The 25,316-nt window shown below is 40.5% G+C and overlaps 1 protein-coding gene across 1 annotated transcript in view; it reads left to right on the forward strand.

Annotated features, from left to right (window-relative positions):
* Nucleotides 1–24,635, forward strand: part of mdn1 (midasin AAA ATPase 1) — a 66,480-nt gene extending 41,845 nt beyond the window's left edge. The window contains exons 66-102 of the mRNA XM_059356069.1: nt 36–274; nt 860–955; nt 1,162–1,256; nt 1,432–1,556; nt 2,398–2,550; nt 3,408–3,517; nt 3,630–3,703; nt 3,814–3,997; nt 4,092–4,236; nt 4,699–4,845; nt 4,938–5,064; nt 5,996–6,101; nt 6,680–6,795; nt 8,131–8,538; nt 8,631–8,857; nt 9,011–9,148; nt 10,079–10,269; nt 11,220–11,381; nt 11,527–11,664; nt 12,085–12,220; nt 12,410–12,582; nt 12,752–12,883; nt 13,029–13,170; nt 14,282–14,598; nt 14,710–14,868; nt 15,497–15,598; nt 15,699–15,897; nt 17,149–17,322; nt 17,506–17,666; nt 17,783–17,872; nt 18,756–18,871; nt 19,412–19,586; nt 19,828–19,901; nt 20,120–20,234; nt 21,354–21,420; nt 23,321–23,463; nt 23,545–24,635. Coding sequence (XP_059212052.1) covers nt 36–274; nt 860–955; nt 1,162–1,256; nt 1,432–1,556; nt 2,398–2,550; nt 3,408–3,517; nt 3,630–3,703; nt 3,814–3,997; nt 4,092–4,236; nt 4,699–4,845; nt 4,938–5,064; nt 5,996–6,101; nt 6,680–6,795; nt 8,131–8,538; nt 8,631–8,857; nt 9,011–9,148; nt 10,079–10,269; nt 11,220–11,381; nt 11,527–11,664; nt 12,085–12,220; nt 12,410–12,582; nt 12,752–12,883; nt 13,029–13,170; nt 14,282–14,598; nt 14,710–14,868; nt 15,497–15,598; nt 15,699–15,897; nt 17,149–17,322; nt 17,506–17,666; nt 17,783–17,872; nt 18,756–18,871; nt 19,412–19,586; nt 19,828–19,901; nt 20,120–20,234; nt 21,354–21,420; nt 23,321–23,463; nt 23,545–23,730 — 5,642 coding nt within the window. The 3' untranslated portion in view covers nt 23,731–24,635. The remainder of the gene's footprint in view (nt 1–35; nt 275–859; nt 956–1,161; nt 1,257–1,431; nt 1,557–2,397; nt 2,551–3,407; nt 3,518–3,629; nt 3,704–3,813; nt 3,998–4,091; nt 4,237–4,698; nt 4,846–4,937; nt 5,065–5,995; nt 6,102–6,679; nt 6,796–8,130; nt 8,539–8,630; nt 8,858–9,010; nt 9,149–10,078; nt 10,270–11,219; nt 11,382–11,526; nt 11,665–12,084; nt 12,221–12,409; nt 12,583–12,751; nt 12,884–13,028; nt 13,171–14,281; nt 14,599–14,709; nt 14,869–15,496; nt 15,599–15,698; nt 15,898–17,148; nt 17,323–17,505; nt 17,667–17,782; nt 17,873–18,755; nt 18,872–19,411; nt 19,587–19,827; nt 19,902–20,119; nt 20,235–21,353; nt 21,421–23,320; nt 23,464–23,544) is intronic.
* Nucleotides 24,636–25,316: the final 681 nt, after the last annotated feature.

Below are 25,316 nucleotides of genomic sequence, written 5' to 3' on the forward strand. Positions count from 1 at the left end.
GAAAGTGGATCATGACCTCTGTGTTTCTTCCTCAGATGCTGAAATGGACCAGCAGCTCACAGGCAGTGAACTACTGCTCTCTGCGCTCCTCCAGAACACTGTGCAGGGCTTGGGGGGTCCTGATGGTCTGGTCATCACCTCAGAAGGACCGTATGACTTTTACCAGCAGCCCAACATGAGTGAGGCCCGCCTCTGTCTTCCTGTCCTGGAGCAGCTGAGTGTGGCAGTGAAGCAGAGACAGGAGGAATGGCCAGAACACCCAGCTCTCGTACAGGTCAGTTACCTTTTTACATCGATGCCCGCAGTGAGTTGGCACGTAGAGATTAAATGTTTTGACACAAGGAATGTAACAGGAAGCAGGATCCTTAAATGGACTTGCTTTTATTATTACTTAATTTGTCGAAAAAATATCTAATTACCCATTGAGTAGACATTGAGCACAATTCAGCTGGATGTTAATCCAATATTAATCTCCTTTCTGCAAAAAAAACCTACCGATCTATTAGTATCCATATCTACCAAACTGACCATGAACATTTTGATTCTTGGATATCGATAAAAACAAAAACTGTGGTAACTTCCATATTTCATGGTTAAATTAATTGATTTTGTTGTGTGAGACATTACTGATGACAAACTCAAAATTCAAATTAGTAACCATTACCCACAATGCCCATTTCGAACTGTAAAATTATACAATTTCAAGGCGACTGGTCTTGTCCTGTGGCCTGTAGACAACGCTGGTCACTTCCTGCTCTGAATACACCTCTTGTAGTAATATGTACTCTACGTATGCGTTGGGAAACTTTTGTCTTAGTTAATATCGTGTGTTATCCTGTCTGTATGTACTGTTTTCCAGCTGGCTGTGGTGGTGGAGAGGATCATGACTTTCAGTCTGGCCAGTCCACTGGCCAAGTTCCTTAATGGCCTGGAGATCCTGCTCAGTAAAGCACAGGTGAGCTCTCTTAGCAAGATACCTTATTTGCCATTCATGATTAAATTAGAGAGCTCCACTTAATGTTGATGCATTTAGTCCACTTGAAAAGAAATCAGTGACATTTTTACAGCTGCAATCATAAATCAGGTAAAACATTAGAAATCTTCTAGTTCTTAAATGCAATTGTATTTGTTTTCACCTCTGTACTCTGTTGTTCTCATAAGGACTGGGAGAATAACGCCAGCCGCTCGGTCTCTCTGCGTAAGGAACTGGAACCAGTGACCCAGCTCATTATTCAGTGGCGCAAACTGGAGCTCAAGTAAGACACAGAGGGCCTTAATCCAGCCAGCATTTTAACACATTACATTTTCAAAGCTTTTAAACTCTAAAACTGCTATGAGGTCCTCAATATGCCCATGAGTACACAGAGTATGCAAGCTCTTTACTGTTCCTATGTGTAGAATGTGAATGTGTCCTGTCCTGTCACTGTGTAGTTGCTGGTCGAGCAGTCTGGATAACGCAATGAAGCGGCACACTGAGAAATCAACCAAACACTGGTTCTCTATCTACCAGCTAGTGGAGAAATATCTGGAGGAACAGAGGACTGATGCTAATACAGGTACATACACAATGCCTAAGAGAGTAGTTTCAGTCAAGTGTTTAAGATGGGTTATTTTTGAGGTAGCTAATTATCCAATTAAATATTGTTAAATTGGCTGAGTGAAGACTTCTACCAAGGGTGCATCTCAAAAAATGTGAAAATTGTGAAAAAGTTCGATATTTTTTGTCATTATTTCAGAAAGTGAAACTCGTATATTATATAGATTCATTACACATAGAGTGAAATATTTTACTTCTAATTTTCTGAGACACTGAGTTTTGTGTTTTCATTATCTCTAAGCCAGAATCATCAAAATTACAAGACAAACATGCTTGAAATATTTCACTCTGTGTAATGAATCTATAGAATGTATGAGTTTCACTTTCTGAAATGATTGACAAAACATATTGAACTTTTTCATCATATCTATTTTTGAGGTGTACCTCTATGGGTTAAATTAAAACTATGTATATATAAAGTAGAAAGAAGCTCAGTTTTTTTTACCTGCTTGTGTCTATATGTGTCTGTGAGTGGAAACAACAGACACATGTAATCTCCCTCACACAGTTAGAGGAGGGAGGCATTATGTAGTCCAGTTGTCCCAACTGATGTAGGTAGGTAAAGGTCAAAGGTCAGCATAATATTCTGCAAAAACATTTTGGCCGTTATTCAGTGGCATAACTCAGGAACATAAGGGGAGACATTTGGTTGGCTGATGAAATGATGACACTAATCTTGAAACTGTGTCAATGACTGAATCTAGACAGACATGGATGCCATCTACAACTTGACTGGTTAACAGAGACATACAACCACAAGGCAATAATTTTAATTTTCATTCTGTTATTGTCCTTTCCAGGTGAGGAGGTGGAGCGTCTCTCCCTGTCCTCAGTGTCCTCCACCCTCCAGGCCTTCATGGAGGGCTCCACCCTCGGAGAGTTCCACACCCGCCTGGCCATGCTGCTTAGCTTCCACTGCCACCTCCTGCTGGTACCCAACCAAGCTGGACAAGGTCAGCCATCACTATTCTATGCAGTAAATCTTAACACAGTACACACATGACCTATAGAAAATTATTCTTCAATGTAAGCATCCCTTGCCATGAAGCAATGCTTTTCTAAAAAGATGACACTGTAGACGATGGGGGACAAAATCCACAGTCTTTTCATAGCCAACCTTTGATTTGTACATTACAATAGTGAGAGTCAGTGGTGAAGTACTTGATGGAAGTGCAAAATCTTCTTTTGACCATAGAAATGATCAATTAAATGTTAATGCAATGTATAGGGAAATTTTACCATTGCTTCATTACATAAATATGTGTGCTTAATGTGGTAAAATGTTTCGGAAACTCTATTATACATTAGCATTTAATGTGAGAAAAGATGAGCTTTTATTTTTTATTTCGGAAGTTACAATAACAGACACGATAGAGCTGAACCACAAATTAATGAACTGTGATTGATGATAATGATATTTTTTATAATCAGCTCAAAATAAATTCATCCTATACGGACTGTCCTCCACATTATCAGTTCTCTGTTTGCAGAAAAGAAGATGTATTGTTTCAGGCATCAGCCCTAGGTGCTAAGTTGTCTTTTGTCCAGATGTCAGATGTGATTTCAGACATCACTGATTGGATTTCGACTAAACTAAACAGAGAACACCATCGTCTTATCTATCTCACCCCATCACTTTAATTAATGTTTACTGTTTCAAAACTACATTTGACATACATTTGAATATAGCCAAAAGTAGTATACTTTCAGGTCAAAACAAGGTCATGCCTAATCTTTGTTGCCTCTTGGCTTTAATAGAGACTGCACCATTGATGGAGGATGACCTGTTACCTCTGTCCTTCTTTTTCAGAGCCACTGTCTAGTCTATTTTGGAACCTGCACAAATACTACAGTCAGTTCTCGGACTGCATCCAGACCAGAATCAGCCAGCTCAGACAGCCCATCGAGAAGGAACTCAAGGTTGATATTGGTGTCCTTTTTCACTGCATACCAATACTGTGAAACTTTGTCCACACATGACAGAGTAACACAGTGCATGCTTAATCTCTGTGATATCAATTGTCGTCCTCAGGACTTTGTCAAGATATCCAAGTGGAACGATGTCAGTTTCTGGTCCATCAAGCAGTCTGTTGAGAAGACGCATCGGTAAAATCTCACCCTGATTAAACTCGATACATTCTTAGGACTTGCTTCAGGACTCTTCGACACGACTGATGGCTGCCACCAACATTGTTCGCTTATATATTTTCTTTCAGAACTCTATTCAAGTTTGTCAAGAAGTTTGAGGAGGTTCTAAGTGGTCCAAGTGTCCCATCTCTGGTGGAACAAGGAAGCAGTGCCAGCTTGGACAGTGTGGATGCCAACCCAGAGGAAACACCCGTCCATCGGGTTCACAAGGCACTGAAGAGCAACCTGCCAGGGAAGGGCAGAGATCTGCAGGTACATGTGTTCCCAAATGAGTCATCTCTTTCCATTTTATTATGTTATCATCACAGGTAATCAGCAATTGTCATGTCCTTGATGTTTATTTCAGCTTGAGGGCTCAGATGAGGAAGCTGAAGCAACATCTCTACAGGGACGCCTGCCTGTTCTTTCCAAGAAGATGAAGAAACTGTGTGTCAAGCTGCTGAAGAAAAACCCAGTGCCTGAGCTGACTGAAGACCTGGACTACTTCACTGGTAAGAATCCCACTTGTACACATCAAATATGCATATTAGAATGATAAACACTTTTAAATGGAAATACCTTATAGCCTTTCCTTTGCCACCACTCTCAGGGTAATTCACATTTTACCACTACTGATCCTTTGGTGCAGAACTTTAAGCTAGACTGAAATATCCCTAAAAGAATTGCTATAAAATGTGGTCCAAAAATCAGTGTTGCCCAGTGTTGGTGTAGGTGTCACCAGGTCCTGCCCTTGGTTAATGTGGTTTGTCACTGCAATAATCTCTGGTTCATCAATCAAGTGTTTAATTCAGTTTGATTGTAGTTGTTGTAAGGAAGAGATTTGTTTGTTGTTTACATGTGTCTTTACCTAGCCAACGACATCAGACATTCATCATTATATCGGAGGTGCTTCTTAATTTGTGGCATTGCTGCAGTGTTAATGCAATGTACTTTTTCTAATTTCTTCTTGTCAGGCGAGGTCATCAGCAACCTGCGGGACCTGCAGAGCCTCAACATCGACACATCCGCGGAGAAAGATAAGCAGAAAGCTGAGGTCAAGCACATCCTGCAGCAGAAACAGAGGGCTTTGTCAGATCTTTTTAAGATGCTCACAGAAATAGGTGGGTTTTACAGGTGTCGCAGTCATTTAAGTCTTAGAAAGAAAACACAATCATCACACCTCTCTCTCTGTATATATTATGGTCCCATTTAGGTCTGTCCTACCGTAAAGGCCTGACATTTAACAGGACGGCTGACCCAGAGAAAACGCTCTGTATGCAGCCTCTGGAGATGAGTGCTGCTCTCTCTGCTGTCAGGAACCAGGATCAGGCCGAAAGCATGTAAGCAAAACCTGTTTATAGATGCACTAACAGCTGAGAGTATTTATTTTGGGTATTACTGCCAGCTAGGGCTGGGCGATATATCGATATAAAAGATATATTAATATATTTTTAAATGTTGTATGGAATTAGACCATATCACATATATCGATATAGTTCAACAAAAATTCTTTCTTTATATATAAATGCTGCCCTTACTAGGGTTTGTCATATTTAGTTCTTTTGTACTGCTCGTTATTCTTTTCTCATATAAATATATTTATTTCAGAAAAAGATTGGCCTATTTTATTTCATAGGCTATTTTTATTTAAGAATTTTTTTATTTAAATGTGCACTTTATGGAGCTTTGATTTTTTTTTTTTAAAGGTACTCCTGTTTTTATACAGTGTTTATGTTCACTTAAAAAAATTGTTTCAATAAAACTACTTGTGACATGTCATATTTGACTATGAATGAACATTTGCTCTCACTTTGCGATAAAAATATCGGGATATATATCATATATCGATATTCAGCTTAAATATATCGGGATGTGACTTTTGGTCCATATCGCCCAGCCCTACTGCCAGCTCATGTTATCTTGGCTTATGTTTACACTGTGTAACTTTGTATGTTTTAACAAAATAAATGTTGAATTCTTTAGCAATGCTCTTTTCAATACACTGAAGGCTTTTGTCACTATAGCCTCATTTGTACTGGTATGAATAGGAGGCTAATATAAGCTAATGTTAGCAAACTTTTTCAAGATATTGTTGTGATAGCTCTGAGCCAGTTTGCTGCCTTAATGACACTGTTTTACTTTTGCTACTATTTCACAATGTAATATCTTCAGCAAATCTCAAATAATTGTTTTTCATTCCCCACTATCCAATAATGTCGCTCCAGTTCTGTTCTCTTTGAAAGACATTTTCTCTGTTTGCCGGTGCTGTAGGTTGTTTCAAGATCTGCTGACAGCATGGGATGGATGTCAGAAGTACTTCTACCGTTCATGGGCAAGAAGATCAGCTCTGCAGACTGCTCTTCAGCAGGCCGCCAAGGTCAGACCCAGATACTGATTGTTTTTTCTGGTCTCTCAGGTCAGCTGACCAGCTGCTCCTGAGAGTGCCGAGAGCTAGGCTTAAGCTCAGAGGGGAACGAGCGTTTGCCATTGCAGCTCCAAAACTTTGGAATGAATTGCTGCTGCACATTAGACAGGCCTCCTCACTGTCTCATTTTAAATCTCTTCTTAAAACCCACCTCTTCTCGTTGGCTTTTAACACCACGTAGAGTGTTGATTTAATGATTTTTTAAAATGATTTTATGTGTATACATGCATATTTAATTTTGTGCAGGCAGTGCATTTTATTTATTTTTATTTTATTCTATTTTATCTTATTGTATTTTATAGTTTTATTGTCTACTTATCTTTTTTATTGTGCTTTTAATGTGTTATATATTTATTGTGTTTTTGTGCAGCACTTCGGAAACCCTGTGTTTGCTATAAACGTTTTATATAAATAAAGGGGGTTTAATGATGAATCTCAAATTTTAGCATCTGAAGTTCCTCAGTATGTGAGTGTTTGTGTATTTGGCTCTCTGGTCTTAAGTTTCTCTGTGTGTTACTGTTTGGTTTTAGGAGCTGGGTCTGGGGAACATAGAGCGCTGTAGAGGTTTCTCCTCTCACCTCTTTAAGCTGCTCCTCAAACAGAGGCATCGACTGGCCAAGCTCACTGACCAGTGGGTCCAACTCAGGTCAGTCTGCTGCCACACCACTATATGTGCAGAACACGGTATGAAACGGGGCAGAATTGGGTGTTCCAATGGCACAACTGGTAGTGCACATACCATGAAGGCTTAATCCTTATAAGCATGCAGCAGAGGGTCAAATCCAGCTGGCACCCCTTCCCTGCATGTCTTTCCCCCTTTCACTCTGTATCTCTGCAGTATTAAATTAATCCAAAAACAGATAAAATAACTTGAAAGAAAGAAGAAAGAAAGAAGTGGGTCTATGATTGAATTCTATCCGTATTACAAAAAGCTACATGTATGTTATTTACAGTCTCACCATTGACTTAAAATTCCAGCATCTTTTTAGAAGAATATTAATTGTGAATAGAAACATCTTTAATCAGTTTTGGAAGTTGGATTATGAGGTTAATGTTGCAAAGCAATATTATGTAGCTGGATTTTACTAGATGGACCCATTGAGTTGAAATGATCCACAATGTGTTGCTGTGTTGTTAAAACAGCTTAGCGTTCCTTAGTAATATACTGGAGATACTGGTATTATATGAAACTAAGGAATCTACAGGCACCAAGTATGCCAGGATATCGTGTTGGAAAGTTGTCAAAATAACGCTGCAAAGTTAGGCTATTTCTCATATTTCATGGTGATTTTCAAAGCCATCATGCGATCTCAATGAAAATAGGTTCTCTGGGTTCCCACAAGTCTCCTCTTTACAGACATACTACTTCTCTACTTTATGCTGATAACATGCAATTTAAGGCAGAAACCACATAGTTTTTATCATGTTAATCAAATTTGCTATTTCCGCCTACTGTATGTGAATATTTGTGCATACTTAGGTCCCTAAACAGGCTTTGAATTACTGGGTGTCACTGGAAAGCTGAGCCTCTTGTGGATTCAAGGAGCCCAGTTTTCTTCAAGTGGTGTGATGTTAGTCATCAGTAGTAGCCAGTTCATTGCAGTCAGGGCATTTCTTGAGTCTCAACCTCACTGTATAAAATGAGCTGCTGTGACCTCTAGGATGATCACAGCCTTATGGGACATAGTTTAAATGGAAATGGGCTTCAGATAGCAACATATTAATTATCTGAACCCTTGTACACCTTAATAGGTTTAAAAAAGAATAATTAATTAATCAATTAACTAAGTCATGTTTATTAGATATTTTTGACCAGAACAACTGGAAACAGTCAATTCTATTTGGCATTTATTGTTCACCTGCTATCTCCCCCTAAACATTCACTGCCTACAACCACCAATTCTCAGTTAAAAGGACTCTGTGTGGTAAGTTGTTCATTACTGTAGCTTGACCTATTTTCTCTTCTGATCGCCACTACCAGGAGGCTAACAGACAGCATCCAGGGCATTAAGGCCCACCTCCAGAGTGTCAGTGAGGACACAAGCTGCACCCTCCCGCCCCAGGCCTCTCTCCAGGGATGGGTCGGCAGAGGCCAGGCGCTGGCTGCCCAGTGCGCCACTCTCCTGCAGCAGCTAGCGTGGCTGCTGCAGTGCTGCCCAGAGGACCTCCAGCAGAAGGAGGAGACGAGCAGCTGCAGACAGCACACCCTGAGGTGCCCGTCCCCGCTGGCAGCACAGCGGCAGCCTCCTGGTTGTCTGATGCGGAGGGGAGACGCCGCCTGGTGCCAGCTAAACCAGCGCATGAATGAAATGCTGAAGCAGACTAAGAACCTCAAGGCGGAGCTGGACAACGTGGCACAGCAGACCTCTGAGAGAGTACTCCACACATGGTAAATCAGAATCACCCAATAGTTTATTTGTAATCTGATGTAGCAGTAACAAAAAATAAAAACAATCCCGACATCTCTGTCATTTTTCACAGGAACCATTTTGTAACATGCTGTTCAGCCTTCGACCAGCTGGGAGCCGTAGTGGCTCAGATGCCCAGCATGGAGCAGCTCTTCACCCCGGCCTTGTGCGTCGGCAGTGCAGACAGTCTGCCAGCTATTAGCCAGAGCCTACAGTATGTCAGAGGGCAGGTGGAGGCTAACATCACCGAGTTCACCACCTGGAAGACCCAGCTGCTCTCCCTGGGACACCCACACTCAGGTGGAGGCACTGACCAATGAGCCTTATACTATCATTCCGTCAAATATTAACAACAGACATAAAGACAGACTTCTAACTAACCAGCTTCTGCTAAATAGTAAGATGAAATCACATACGTACCACTGACATTTCCTCTGCTTCTTTCCCTAACAGGTCACCAGCCTGAATTCTGTACTGAGTTCTCTGCTGAGCTGGAGACAAACATCAACACAGTGCTGTGTGCTGTGCAGACGCTTGTGAAGAGAAGGGAGAGAGAGCAACAAAGAGAGCAGCAGGGAGATGCCAGGAGAGGTGAGAATGATGCATTCAGGGCCAGTTGTTCTGCTGTCTACAATAAGAGAAACACACTCAAAACTTACTCAAATGTTGAACCTTTCTAACAGCAATATAACACTGTTATACTTGCTGTGTTATTAGATACACTTGTCTAGTAGCGGGCTTTCTTTGGCCTTCCTATGGAGAAACTGTAGCCAAGAAGGTTAACTGTGTTAGCAACACAAAAACAAAATGTATGTTACTAACCTAAGAAAACTGAAAGGGTGAAAGGGTCAAAGTTATGAGACCAAACTGCTATACGGCCTTTTCTATATCTATATAACTTTATTGACACGTTGCCGTGGATACACATTGTTCTGCTTCTCTCCTGATGACGGCTCGTCTTGTTAGTGACAATCAAATGTAGCCACCCCCCAAATCATGCAATTCTTTATCTTCTTTTTTCTTCTAAATGGGGCCATTATTTGGACAGAAATGTTTTTGCAGCCAAACTTAGCACCCCCTGCCTGACTTTTTGGTAGAATGCAGCTTAAGGCACTTCCTGGTTTTCAGACCTGGAGGTTGCCGCCTGGTTCAGACTCTTTTCTATTTTGTGCATTAATGTGTGTGCATTTAAAATAAAGTGTTGTGTTCCCATCCGACATACATCCTACAACCACTGTACTGTACCTGGTTGTGGCCTGAGAGAGGCTAAAGCTGTATGAACATGGCTTGACAATTTGTTCTCCATGTGCTGGTATTAGGATCTTCCAAAGTCACCATGTTTATTTGTTCAAACACTCACTCAAACAAAAAGAGCGCCCCGTCACAATAATGCTACTAATGACAGGTGAAAAAGCACAGGCACTAACAAAGTGTTATTAAATTTCCTCAAGATATATTAGAATGTCAAATGTCTTCTGTCAGCACTAATGTTGGTCTACATGATGTTAATTGATCTTTCAGATGGTGCTGAAGAGGAAGAGGAGGAGCCTGTGGAGGACCTGCTGAAGCCTGGTCACCTGACTCGACTCCTGGAGGAGGAGCTGGCAGCTGAGGTGGAGGCTCTGTGTGTGGGAGATGTTATTGCCCAGCTGGAGAAGCTGCTGAGCCACCTGAAGACACACAGAGACTCCTGTCAGTCACCACAGCTCCAGGTACCAACAACAACTACTCATATGACATCTACAGAAGGACCCTTTACTCCAGCTATAACTAATATAGATTTTAGTGATTCAAGCAAGTAATTGTGTTTTTTTGTTGATTCAGTCAAGAATTCAATTATATGAATTCTTACCTTTACTAATCCACGCTGCTATGATGCTTACCAGTTTATTATGTTCATTCAGTTTAGCTAATTGAAGCTTTTAACTAATCCACCTAATTTTAACTTGCTTCTTCAAACAGAGTTAATTAGTTAATCCTGATGAAGTGTCCTTGAATAAGAGTGCACTCATATTTTGAAATACAAGCAACATGAGTCAGGAATTGAAAGCATGATTGGTTCTCAAATCATGGCAGAATACTAAAACCACAAATTCTATTGTGTGACAAATTTATTTTAGGTGTTTTAGTAAACAACTGTATCCAATTTGGTAAATGGATTGCACCTGTATAGCACTTTTCTAGTCGCAGTGACAACTTAAATCGCTTTAACACAGATCAGCATTCACACGCACATTCATACACTGGTGGCCGAGGCTACACCAAATGGTGGCAGGTGGCACCGTTTAGTGTAGCCTCTGCCACCAGTATGAATGTGAGTGTGAATGGGTGAAGTCTGTAGTGTATAGCGCTTTGAGTGGTTGCAAAACAACTAGAAAAGCACCATTAGCTCCATTTATCATTGACATGTTCTCATCTATAATCAGAATTGTACTAATGGGGTTCTAAACAATCACATCAAACTAGCTTTAACATAAAAATCAGATTAGGCGCTTTTAATCTTGAAAAAGATCACACACATATATTCTTATATTTAATATACTATATTTAATTTGTTGTGGAGCTCTTTTTTATTTCAGAATGGGGCCTTGTGGTTAAGCTGTACTGTACCATGCACTGTCATCAGCATCTGTCTAAGTTGTCTTTGTCTGCTTATGTTCAGGAGGTGGACAGAGCGTGCAGGATGCTGGTGCATCTGGAGCCCCTGCTGGGGATTTACTCTGACGTGGTGCGTTACTACGTGGCTGTGTCACTGGGAGCACACAGGAGCACTGGCAAACTGCTGTCTGTACTGGCCAGCATTTTCACTGAGCTCGCCCAGAAGGTACAGACACAACAACACTTACTCAGTCCCATCTGAAAGATGTTGGGTTTTTTTTACTTTTTTTTCCTAAGTGATACAGGCATTATTTGGTAGTGAAGTTCAACTAAAATTGGTGACTAACTGATGGTTGTGACCTCCTTCCCAGGGTTTCTGTCTGCCTCAGGAGCTCATGGCTGGTGGAGATGGAGAAGGTGCCACAGAGTTTCACGACTATGAGGGCGGAGGTATAGGAGAGGGCGAGGGAAACAAAGACGTCAGTGACAAGATAGAAAATGAAGATCAGGTAATTTTACTTTAGTAAACTTTACAAAGTAATCTTAACTCAAGGTAGCTTTTTTAAGCTTTCAACAGCATCTCTTTGCTTTGTTTGCCAATGAGTCTTGAGTGAACTCGTCATCTGCTGAAAGCTCTGAAAAGCTAGTAAGTGGCAGTGGTGACCTTTTTTCCCATAAAATCTGTTCTTTAACATGTTGAGTGCGACTTCTGCATCAATGGTATTCTGAGTAGTGACATTTAAAATGACAATACACAGCATGTCTAACTGAGATGTGGAATCTGTTCCAAAAGAAGTTCAAGGGGTTCACAGAGTTTTGGGCTGACGGTATTAATGAGATTCTTTTAGATTGATTAACTGAAGCAGCATAAACTGATGTATAAGGTGGATCAATATTTCTTATTAATCTATCCTGCATTCTTCTTCCAGGTGGAGGACACTTTCCAGGAGGGCCAGGAGAAAGAAGAAGAGCAGGATAAAGGGAATATCAAGGCGGAGGACAACGCTATCGAGATGTCAGAGGACTTTGATGGCAAAATGCATGATGGGGATGAGAAAGAAGCAGGTAAGATGGACTGTCTATAGCCTGTTGAGCTTGTAAAACCCACTCATGTTAGGGTCTGTTCCATTTCTAGTCTTGTCTCTTGACGTCAGGTTTCTATTGCTGTCGAGGGTAACAGCGACAGAAAAAGTAATATGAGACGTCTCCCATAATCAATGCTGACTGGAGTTTACTTCCTTTCATCGTTTGCAGGTGAAGACGATGAATCAGGTAAAGAGGAGGAGGAGGAGCTGGATAAAAAGATGGGCGACCTCGGTGAAGGACAGACAGACACTCTGGATGAAAGAATGTGGGGGGATGATGAGGATGATGAGGAGGAGGAAGGGAGTGACAAGGAGGAGGAATATGGCCAGGGCATGGACGAGGTACATTACACAGAATTATTACGAGACTTCTGAAGATAACACTTGAAAAACATTAAAACTGAAAATCTGCCCATCGAATATTTTTTCTAAATGAATTATTATTATATAAAGCAGTTAGATGTGGCTTTTTTCAGTGTGCCCTAACTTCTTGTCAACACTTGATTCTTAGGGTGAGTCAGAGCTGGTTGCTAAAGACGACAACTTGGATGCTGCAGACCCCAACAAAGACAAGAAAAGCCAGGACAAAGACGAACAGATGGATGTGGAGGAGAAAGAGAAAATCCATGAACAGGGAGATGAGGTAATCTTTTTTTATTAGAAAGTGTATCCAATGTATCCAGTGTATCCAATCACTGGACCATCCCCTTCTTTCTTTAAATTAAATTCAGGACTGTATCAATGATTTCCAAATGCTTGTTTCTGATCTGTGCTCTTACCTTAACCAGCGGGAGTTTGATGAGAATGAAGTGGACCCCTACCACGGTCAGCAGGACAAGCGACCTGAGCCTGAGGCCATGGATCTGCCTGACGACCTCAACCTGGACCAGGATGATAAGGCTGGAGACGAAGAAGAGGGCGAGGGTGACGGTGAGACCTGCATACAAAGCTCAGCGTTACTGTCTGCGTAATGTTGTTCTGGAATATGTAAAGTGCATATAACCACAGTTTTGTTGCGGTTAATGAAGTCCTTGGTTGATGGTCTCTGAGACCACTAAGACAAGTGTCCCTGAAGTATTTACAGGAGAGTCATGACTGTGACTTCAGCAGGGCAGAGCAGAACACACTGGCAATACATTGAAGGGAATGAAGTGGAAAGTGGAATGAGCATTTATATTGAGACTTAAGTGTAACAGTTAAGTTGTAACCAGAGGTGGACCTGACCGAGGACACTACACTACACAACTCTCTACACCGGCAACCTGACTGAGCGAAGTCGCTGCTAATTCATGTTAGCATTAACTGGAGCATTAACTGGGATGTTAAGTTTGGCTAGCAAAAAACTAAAACTAAATGTACATTTCTTACCTGAAAAAAAATGAACAGTGACTCATTGGAGTGTCTATTAGTCCAACCAAACGCTGGACAAGACATTTTTAAATGAACAAAATGTTCAGAAAAACATTAAATAACGCTACAGTGTGAAAGGATCAAAGTTATGAGACCAAACCGGATGAAAACACAGACAATGACAAAGTTCACAGCTATTTTAAAGTACACGTTGCCGTGGATATGCATTGCTTTTCTTCTCTTCTTATGACAGCACGTCTTGTTAGTGACCTGTCAATCAAAGGTATCCACGCCCCAAATAATTTTGTTCTAAATGGGACCATTATTTACACAATTACCATCATATTGTCTTGAAGAAGATTTTTCACTAGCCGTTAAGACCATAGTATGGTTTTTCTGAGATAATTTTCTGGCTGCAACCAGAGATTGAAAAGCAGTTAATTAATTAAATACATTTTGTTGATCTAATTATGAATTAATAGTTTCAGCTCTCGAAGCTATACATACCTTGTGTAATTTTTTGAAGGTTTAGCATTGAAAATAATACAGAATCATTTGTTAGTAGTAGTTACATAAGCTGCATGTAGCCCTTTAATGCTGTGAAACACATTGTTTACCCATTTTAAAGTGAAAGCCACAACACTTTATTTAAAGCAGCTCAGTGAAGACTGATTGCATTTTCCCTCCTCAGAGGAAAATCCATTCGATATTGATGAGAAAGCCACGGCCCAGGATGAGAAGGAAGATGGACAGAAAGATGGAGACGAGGAGGGGGAGGGAGCAGAGGAGATGGAGGAGAACCAGGTGGACCAGCCAGGAGAGGAGAACGGGCAGGAACCCAAGACTGAAGAAGAGAAGGAGGAGGAGGGAGGAGGAGAGAAAACAGAAGGAGATGAGGATGCTGCTGATAAAGATGAAGATGAGGAGGAGAAGGAGAAGGAGAGAGGACAGGACGCAGGAAGAGACGAAGATCTGTCTATTCCAAATGACAAAGGACATGAACCAAAGGTGTGTGTGTCAAACAACTACTGTCCCTATGTACTGTGTGATGAGCACAGACGTTGTCCACACTCATGGTTTTGTTCTGTGTATCACTATCGGCACTTTTAATGCTTACAGGAGGAGGAGGAGGAAGGAGCAGGTGAGGATGAGGAGCAGCCAGAGTCAGCTGAGAGGAAGGAGCATGACACCGACGGTCAGACTGGAGAGCAGAACGTTCAGAGTGACACAGCCGTGGAGCTGGCAGGAGAGGCTTCAGAGAGAGACCAGGCTAAAGAGGTACAGCTCACCTGTCTCACTGTGTGGTACAACGGGTGAGACAAAGCCACGGCACACACACGTCACACGAAGGTTCACCTTGACAAGTAGGCAAGACTACTGACATGGGCGGCAAGTTAAGGCTCTAGGGTCGTGCAACATGGTGTCACCATTGGGTGCAGATAAGTGTAATAGCCTCCTATATACATACATTATAACCTTGGAAATATGACCAGGCCGAGGCTATTGTAGTTAAGAAATTAATCAAGTTACGGTGGCCCTGAGAGCTCACAGGGCTTCAACTTAAGAAAAAACATGCAAATACACAAAACACAAGCAAATTGAGAAAACATCTTCATCAATTTGACAACACGAGCACAGCATTTAGAAAACGCGCTGCAAAGACCACAACCCAACAGAAGTGTTTCCAGAGGACACTTAAAAGTGATGTTTGAAACTCTTATGAACACTTTGTTTACTGAATGCTTTTCAGATTCAACATGTGTAACTGGAGACTGTCTGCTTTGTTGTCTTCTTTCTTTGTCTTTGCTTTGTTCTTACTTATCATGTTTTCAGTCCATCATCCACACTCAAATGATCCCCTAAAGGAGATAAAGACTAAGATGTTTCCCTTGTTCTGCTTTGTTAGGAGCATGGGAGTGGAGCTGCTGATGCCAGCCAATCAGAGGGCCACCAGTCCAAGCTGACAGCAAGAATGGCTGCACAGACACAGACACAGAAAAAGACTCAAGTACAGCTGTCCTCTGAATTATGATGATTCTTTACTTCTAACTCCCTTTCGTTATTCATCCCATCTTATCATGGTTTTTAAATTCACTGTGCTGTTCCAGAGCTTCAAGAGAAAACCTGGTCAAGCAGACAACGAGCGATCAACAGGAGATTACAACGAACGTGTTAATAAGCGTCTGCGTACAGTGGAGAGCAGTAAGGATCGCACCGAGGACAACAGGCAGAGTGATGTCCAGCAGGAGTCAGACCTGTATGAACACATCAAACAGGGAGAGGCGGCCTATGACACTCAGACATATGGTCAGTAATCGATGAGACTGAAAAGTGTTTATTAAGTAACTGTTCTTGTGTTTTATAACAACATTTGCGGCCGCTGTGGCTCAGTTGGTAGAGTGGTCACGCACTGATCAGATGGTTGGTGGTTTGATCCCTGTCTGTGGCAGCCTACATGTCGAAGTATCCTTGAGCAAGATACTGACCTCCAGATTGCTCCCGTGTGTAAATGAATTCCCAATGGTGGCAGGCTGGTAGCCTCTGCCACCAGTATGAATGTGTGTGTGAACAGGTGAATGAGTGCAGTCTGTACTGCCCTACAAAGCCTAATTGCAGTAACTACAATCTTGGTCGAAATTGAGTGAAAACTAAAAAATGAACTCATTGATGTCTGTTTTATCTTGTGACAAAGTTTTAGGTTTTTGCTTTATTACAGTGAAATAATGATATATTATGATATAATATATTTGCAGTAACTACAAAATCCAACTCAAAACCAAAGCACACCGCAGTAATTGCACTTACCACAGTCTGATTTGGATATATATATATATGAATTTAAACATAAAACCAAAGCAGACTATGATACAGTGTAGCATTGTATTTCTTCATTGTGTTGAATAGTGAAGACAAAAATAATAGAAATTATACTTTTATTTGATAGGGAAATTCTTATCTAGTTAGTGATTAAGTAAAAAAGTAAGATATAATTATATTAAGACGAAAATATAACATAACTTTATAATATTTAGTCTACAATACACAAATCTTTGATTAGAGTTGTTAAACACTTAAATACACTTGAAATTAATTTGAAAATATTTATTTACTGAAAACAAAATATAAAAGCTGAAAGAACACAACAACATTGTAGTTACTGCACTTTGTTTGTGCATTACTATTAGAACCTTTTACAGCAAAACCTAAGTGCAGTAACTATATTTTTTGGGTCAAAGTTCAAATAAATCTTCATGATTTTTTTTGTAGAAATAAGTGTTATATCACTTACCTACCTATAACCCATTTGGCTGGCCGGTTAAAAAACATTAAAAATCTTTAAAGCAGTTTTTCTCAGTGTTACTCTTTGTGTAGTTACTGCAGTTAGGCTTTGTAATACAGTATAGTGTTTAGTGCTTTGAGTGGTTGCAAAGCGACTAGAAAAGCGCTATATAAGCGCAGGTCCATTCCATTTACCATTTCACTTTTTTTAATCCATCAGATCAGGTTTTTTTAGTGAATAAATTGATGTCATCTCTGTGGGTTTTGCTTTTTTTTCAGATGTTGCCAGTGCAGACCAGCAAAAAGCTGCTGGACCTCATCAGGACCAGGATGAAGATCAGAATGATGAGGATGTCGCCATGGAAACAGAGAAGCAGGAAGAGGACCTCCAGGCTGCTGAGGTCCAGGAGCTCAAGCCTGAACAGCTGGACTCCACCAAGGCCTCCCAGAAAGGTGACGCATTTCTTTTTATCCTGCCCAGTCAGGCTGAAATAAATTCCTTTTTTTTTAGCAACTGTTTGTTTTTTGGTGAATTTATGTTCTTTATCGATTTTCACTCCATTCCTTTGTCGTGGCTTTGTGAAACCTGCACATCACCTGACTTCACCCCTTCACCTTCCTCTTGTTCTTGTGCAGGTGTAGACAGTGGGGAGATGGAGATGGAGGTGCAGAGGCAGGGAGAGGAGGAGGAGGAGGAAAGGTGGAAGGACCGGCAGCATTCCAAAGCAGAGCAAACAGACAGAGCTACAGAATCCACCATCCACACAGTCCCCGAGCTGCTGTCGGACACCATGCAGGTAAAGAACCACTCTTTTCTCATTTCTTCTCTTGTTTCACACAGATCATCTTGGATCTCAAGAGGTTGTATTGTAACAGTAATGTCATGAAAAGTTGTGTATTTGTGCGTGTGCAGAAAACAGAGAGAGACCCAGATGAGATCAGGAGGGAGATGGAGCTGCAGCTGGAGGCCTGGCACAAACTGGCTCCAGGAACTCAGGAGGAGGTGAGCAAGATTATATAGTTAACGAAAACTAGAATTGAAAAAACATTTTTGTTAACTGAAATAAAAATAAAAACAAGAGTTTTTAAAAAAAAGATAACTAACTGAAACAGTATTTTGTGGTTACAAAACTAACTAAAATTATAGTGAAAATGTCCTTAGTTTTTGTCTTTGTCAACTTTTTTTTCTTTAATTTCGTTGCAACTTTAAGAGAAGCCCTCAGCAGTCTTAAAACAGCTATAGTGAAAAGGAAAGTCTTTATGTATTTACTTGAACAAATTAGTATGACATTTATTTGATTTCTTTAATATTTAGTAAAGCCCTAGACAATGTGTTAACACATTTTGTTCATTGAAGTTGGTCAGAGTAGTTGTTTTTTTTGTGAATGTGTTGCATAAAGCTAATTTTGGAAGTTGACATATAATTGAAATGTCCTTTCAGTCTGTGTGACGTGTCGGCCTATTCCTAGATTACAGTTGGGCAGTTGTTGTATTTGATACTACTTAATTATTCACTATGAACATATTATTTAAGTTGGCCAAGTTACTGAAGCCATATCCTTACTATTATTACTTTTAGATGGAAGTTCTTTGGGTGGCAGCTAGGGAGCAAAATCCACCAATAGGCCTCTGAGAGACAGAATGGATCCTCTTACACTCCCTGATCTGTCTTAATTAGACAATATAGACTATCTAGGCCCACAATTGTTTTTGTGATCTTAAGTTAAAAAATCTAAGAACTTCTTAAGTGAGAAAACTAAGAAGTTCCTAAGACATACGACAATTCTTAAGAAAAAAATGGTGAATAGCATTTAAGAACATTCTTAGGAACATCTTTTTTTTTCTTAAGAATTTTCTTAAGTTTTATTTATTTTTGTCTGTTCCAGGAGAGTGCAGCAGCATCCATGTGGCACCAGTACCAGGCTCTGACCTCAGCGCTGTCCCAGCAGCTGTGTGAGCAGCTCCGCCTCATCCTGGAGCCCACACAGGCTGCTAAACTCAAGTGAGGGCCAACACACTCTCTACCGTGTCTATAATGGATGTTTTAAATGACATGTAGTGTGGTCAAATACATGTTAGGCATACTTACTCTTCCCATTTATTTTGTGGTCACCACCATTTTGGTGGTTTTGCCTTCTGTGATGACAATTTGAGGCTCATTGTTTACCAGTGCTAATGCAACACCAAAGAGACATAATGGCCCTCAATTATCAAACAAGCGTAGAAACGAGCGCAGATCTGATCTGACTGTCACCATTAAAAAACAAAACCCAGCTCCAGGCATCGACACAATAGTCTAATAATTATTCTCTGCTCAGACGTGTGGACTTCACACTGACTCAAATTTGCGTACACGAGCTGAGACCAAAAATAAGATCTGATCGTACCCTCCGCTCACGTCCAAATTGATAAATGCCGAGCCTTGTATAGAAATGATCGTGCGCACACTTTATGCTCACTATCGGTCATACGCTCGTTTGATAAATGAGGGCCAATGACACAATGCTGTTAAACATATGTGCAATGTTCCATTGCTCCACAGAGGTGATTACCGCACAGGAAAGCGTCTGAACATGAGAAAGGTGATCCCCTACATCGCCAGTCAGTTCCGTAAAGATAAGATCTGGCTGAGGAGGACCAAGCCCAGCAAGAGAGAGTACCAGATCTGTCTGGCAGTGGACGACTCCTCCAGCATGGTGGACAACCACTCCAAACAGGTAAGGGAGCCCTGGTATGCAAACTCACAGGCCGCCTGTGTAGATCTTCCTATGACATGTTCATAATCACCAAGACAACTGGCTGTTTTAATTATTCATAAGGGATGATCTTCTGTTCCCGGTAGAGGACTGGACAAGTCCAGTATACTAGGATCATAACAGTACATAAAAATAATAAAAGTACAGTATGGAACTCAATAAGTACAAATAATAACTGCCACTGTGTCGTTTGTGTGTGCAGCTGGCGTTTGAATCCCTCTCAGTGATCATCAACGCTCTCACTCTGCTGGAAGTTGGACAGGTGTCTGTGTGCAGGTAAGGTCATTCACGTACAATGTATTACAATAAAAATAAAAATGAAAAACAATATGCAGAAAAACTTATGGAACCTGCTAACAAACGGGTACACTTCAAAATCAAAACAAAACAAAAATAACGAAACGTGTGAATTGGAAAGAAAATAATATCTGTGATGTCCTACTGTGTCTGCATGTATTTATTTGGGAGACTAACATTTCCACCTGTGTGTCCAGTTTCGGCGAGCAGGTGCAGTTGCTCCACCCCTTCCAGCAGCAGTTTAACGACGAGTCAGGGGCTCGGATTCTCCGACTTTGTCAGTTCCAACAGAAGAAGACCCGAATAGCACAGGTAATTTTTCTTTGTACTGCACCTCCATCAACTGTCCTTTACTTTAACTGCCATGTGTGAGTTATTAACCCTCTATCGTACACATTATGATGCCAGTTGGGAAAAAATGTTTTTTTTGTCTTAAAATAGACTAAATAAACATCATCTGAGGAAGTTTTTGGGGTTTGTTGCCTGTTGCCATGTGTGGAAATTCTAAGCAAATAAGACATGCAAAGTTCACTATAATAGTAGACTATGACCTACAGAGTATAGTAATAGCCTGAACTTGACTTTACTGCAACCAACATCAAATATATCTTTGTTAAATTGTAAAGATCAAAACAAAATTATGATGAATGGTATGCTTTAGAACATTATATATACCTAAACACACACTACCAATATCTCATGCTGCCATGCTGATTCCATAATGGGTCATTGTTCCCTTGAGGCAACATAGCAATTTTCCATAATTGTACATTGTTGCCTCAGGGCAACAGTTGCATTTTTTATCAAGTTTCCATTATTTATTTAGAAAAAGAATTGCATGAAACTATCGAAAATTAAGGTTTACTCACCTTTTAGTAGGAATATTTTTTCCAGAGTGAAAAGGGCCACGAAATTACGTTTTGAGTGATTTTTTGTGGCAAATAATGGCAAAGCTGTTTACTTTGGAAAATCTGCAAAATAGATCCTGGGAGGGAGGTCCCTCCTCTGTCGCTCTCCCTGAGGTTTCTTCCTTTTTTCCCTGTTAAAATGTTTTTGTGAGGATTTTTCCCTGGCCGCTGTGAGGGTCTAAGGACAGAGGGTGTCGCAACCGGCACAGTCTGTAAAGCCCTTTGAGGCAAATCTGCCTTTTGTGATTCTGGGCTATATATTAAAATTTAATTGAATTGAACATGAAGCAAATCAGATTTTTTTATTGGTGTGATGCTTCAAACAATTAATAAAAAACTTTGTTATGTCAAAGTTTGTCACATTAGAAAGGATTTTTATTCAACATTTTGTTTCCTTTTTTTCTTATTTCTTTATCTAATATTGAAGTTCTAATGATCTACTTAGCATGTTGCTTGTGGTTAAACATATGATGTGACTGATCATGTCATACTGACTCTCTTTCTTCATGCTTGTCCTCTGCAGTTTATGGAGACCTCAACAAATATGTTTCTAGCTGCACGACAGCAGATTCCTGGATCTCTAAACTCAGGTAATGACTCTCACTGCATGCTCCAGTATCAAACAGTGAATTAGCAGTTTTCTGTAAGTAATCAAAGCCAAATGTATTGCCTCTCACTTTCATGCTGGGAGCTGGTTTATCGTAGATTTTTCAATTATGGCCAAATGAGGTTGTGTGTGAAAGTGGGATGTATAATGAGGTGTAATACTCTTGCGTAGTGTTCATATACAAAGTGTATATTGGGTAATACATGGATGTACATTGAGATATAAAGAGACACAGAAATAGTTATTTTAAGAAAAAGAAACTTAATCATTCAACATGGTTGCAACTCCACAAAACACTTACTTTTCATAAGGTACGCACACCATTCAGCACATACACATTGAACATTGATATTCGCTGGAAACTATTTGAATATTATTGGAAAATTGAACATTGTAGCGCACTTTACAACTCCGAAAGATAGATAGGCTGAATAGACTTACAGATGAGATGAGTCAGGTGTGGAAATCCAGAGCTAATTGGGTTACTGACCAGGTGTAGGCCTATCACACAATTGGGCGGAGCTTCCCTAAAAGGCGCCCGATCAGAAACAGTGCAATGCCGCAACACATCCTACGTAAATAATAATGATATTTTGAAAAATGAATTCAAAAATCTTCAAAATCAAGGATGCACACCTTTGTGCCATGTGCAAGCCACATACGAAATCTGAGGTCAGTGTGACTAACGGTCAGCAAGATATGCCCTAGACACACATACACACATACACACACACACACACACACACACACACACACACACATACATACACACACACACACACAGGCGCTTCTTGGTTTTATACACAGATGTATGTAACACAATTTTGTACCATATAAGCCAAACTTATCAGTTAGTGTTACTTCTTGAAAAGTAATTTTGCCTCTGGCTTGACCTGTGTGCCACTAAGTAAATGAAGTCTGCACCCAGATTGCATCTGATATCCATCAAACAAGCCTTTAGTACAGCACCAGCAGAGAAGGGAGGTCCAGGACCTGAGCCAGGTGCTCCGAGGCAGAAACAAGTCATTGTCAAAGTTCTAAAACCCCTGGTGGAGCTAACATTTCCTTTTCATGAAGCTGGGATAGAGGTGGCATTGTGGAGACACTCAGTCAACCTTTGGGACTCTAAACACAAAATAAGACTGGAATCTGCAGTACACTTCTGAGATTGCACGACTGTGACAAATAGCCAATAGGTATTTCTGAATCAGCACCTCCAGACCCAGTACACATACTTTCTGCTTTAGAAAAAACGTCCTCCACCATTAAAGAAGATGGTTTAAGTTTAGATTGAACCCTCTATTCAGTTAGAGATAGAACTTAAGTTAATGATATTTCGTCTTTTCTGAGAGATTACAAATAAACGTTGGGTTTTCAGCCTCAGTGCATTTATCAATATTTTTGAATAAACAGTGGATCAAATGTCGATATGTAATGCATGTACTCTTACCTCTATACCTGACTCTTCAGTTCTCATCAGCTTTGTGGAGCCGATCAGTCTCTTTGAGCTGATTGTTTTGGCTTTCTGTCCCACCATTGCTCTCATCAACCTTGGTTCCAGCTAAAATACAACAACAAAAAACTCTACACTACCTGTTCAGCACTGTGCTGTCACTCAAAGTGGCAATTCCCTTAATTATGCATAAGTTTAAGCCTTAATGTAAATGAGCATTGGAATCAGAGCAGCCATCAATAACAGCAATACACAACCTATTAGAATCACTGAACAAATTTGAAATGTGGGGGTCTGGAACCAGGCAAATTTTACTGGCCCACACAATGAAGGGAACATTTTGAAATGCAAGCAAACCTATTTTAACTGTATGAATAGATACATGTTTTCATATAACCCTCCACTGTTCTTCTCTGACCTCCCTCCACAGAGACAGCCCAGCTTCTGGTCATCGTGTCTGACGGTAGAGGCTTGTTCCTGGAGGGCAAGGAGCGGGTGATGGCAGCTGTGCGGGCGGCACGCAGCGCAAATGTTTTCATCATCTTTGTGGTACTTGACAACCCCAACTCACGGGTAAGTGAAGAAGAATTTGATCGTTATCTATTTTGAATGTCCAGACACAATGTGTAAGTAAACTCTGGTGCTGTGCTGCAGGACTCCATCCTGGACATCAAGGTGCCCATATTCAAAGGGCCGGGAGAGCTGCCAGACATCCGCTCCTACATGGAAGAGTTCCCCTTCCCCTTCTACGTCATCCTACGAGATGTCAACGCCTTGCCAGAAACCCTGAGCGACGCACTCAGACAGTGGTTTGAACTTGTCACAGCAGCCGACCAATGATAAGCCATCTTTCACAGGAAGAGATAAGTGGGCAGCAACCAAATGCACAATGCTGCTCTGCTGCCAGCCTCAGCCACAACTCATAAAAAGGACTGGGAAAAAAAAGACGTATTTTTCACTGTACATGTGCCTTTATTTTCTTATTTTTACTGTAGATTTTAGTAGAGTTTGATAGCAACCTTTGCCGTTTTGTCTTTGTTATCAGGGGAATTCAGTTTCTTTTGTAATGTAATGAGGATTGGTTTAACTTGCACGTCTGAAAAATGAAAAAAATAAACAGAAATGTGATTCCCTTTTGTGTGAAACACCTCAGTGAAGAGTCAGTAAATACCTCTGTCCCCATTGTACTATAGACCTGAAATCATGTTTGTGTGGACGTTTTAGTGTTACGGAGGTCTTCAAATCATGTATCTTCAATGTGAACAACAACAGATGTACAGAGCTGACAGGAGAGTTGTTGGATTGTGTTCATAGCATCATGACCTAACAGTAGCATGTCGATGTGGTCATGAATTGCATTCGAAGGAACTCAAAAATGTGCCTTGGAGGGAAGAACAGTATTGCATCTCAATTCACACCTGAATCAGCTGCCGGGGTGATGGAGCAGGGGCGAGAAATTCTCTACACTTGAAAGCACAGGGACTGCAGATCCCAGTTCTGGTGAATGCCCCAGTATAACCCACCTTTGTGGTTATAAAGACACATATCTGCTATGTTGATCTTCCATCCATAATATGTGACACTGTGTCCAGTAGGGGTAGGTGTTGATCAAATGTGCATTGAAATGTTAATTATCACCTCTGTGTTTTGTAATGTGGACTGACATGTTAGAGGTTGCTTCTTCATTGCATCCATCTGTTAAACCTTAGCATGAATGATCCTGACAATAAACCGTTTACAAGGTTGCTCCACCTGTGGCTGTGCTCACATTTTTAAACATTTTGTCATGGCATCATAAGAAAATCCCTAAACTAGTCTATATATCGAATAGTTACCAATTTCAATATATACATATTCAGTTGTATCACCATCTTTCACCATAAACTTTTTCGGGTGAATTAAAAACATGAATGATTATAATTCATTTAATTTCAGCATTCACTGTAGGACCTGTACGGAAGCTGAGAACGGCCATGGATTTGTTTTATTTACGCACTGTTATCTCGTGATAACGAGTTATCTGGTTATCTCCATATAACAAAGATCGTTTTCTCGTGATAACAATTTAGATAAACTTAAGTTTTGATGCTTAATTAGGCTGTTTTGAAGTACCTGACAAAATGCAGCACAGATAACATGTTTTACCTTATTAGTTAACTACAAATGTCTGGGTTAAACCATGCAGACATAAGGTCTGGTGGAATCATATTGGCTACTTAATATTCGCAATGGTTCCATATGGCTACAGTACTTAATATTCATAGGTGACCATGATCATGGTGTCTGCAGGCAGCTTAAACCTACCTAATGTGTATATGATGCATCTGGATGCAAGAATGAGATAAACACTGCATACTGTAGGTCCATGCACGTAAAATTACGCACAGAGCTGGAAACTGCACATGCAGTGTAGTGAAGTTTAATTG

The sequence above is a fragment of the Centropristis striata genome, chromosome 18 (assembly GCF_030273125.1).
Source record: "Centropristis striata isolate RG_2023a ecotype Rhode Island chromosome 18, C.striata_1.0, whole genome shotgun sequence".
In the NCBI taxonomy this organism is placed as follows: Eukaryota; Metazoa; Chordata; class Actinopteri; order Perciformes; family Serranidae; genus Centropristis; species Centropristis striata.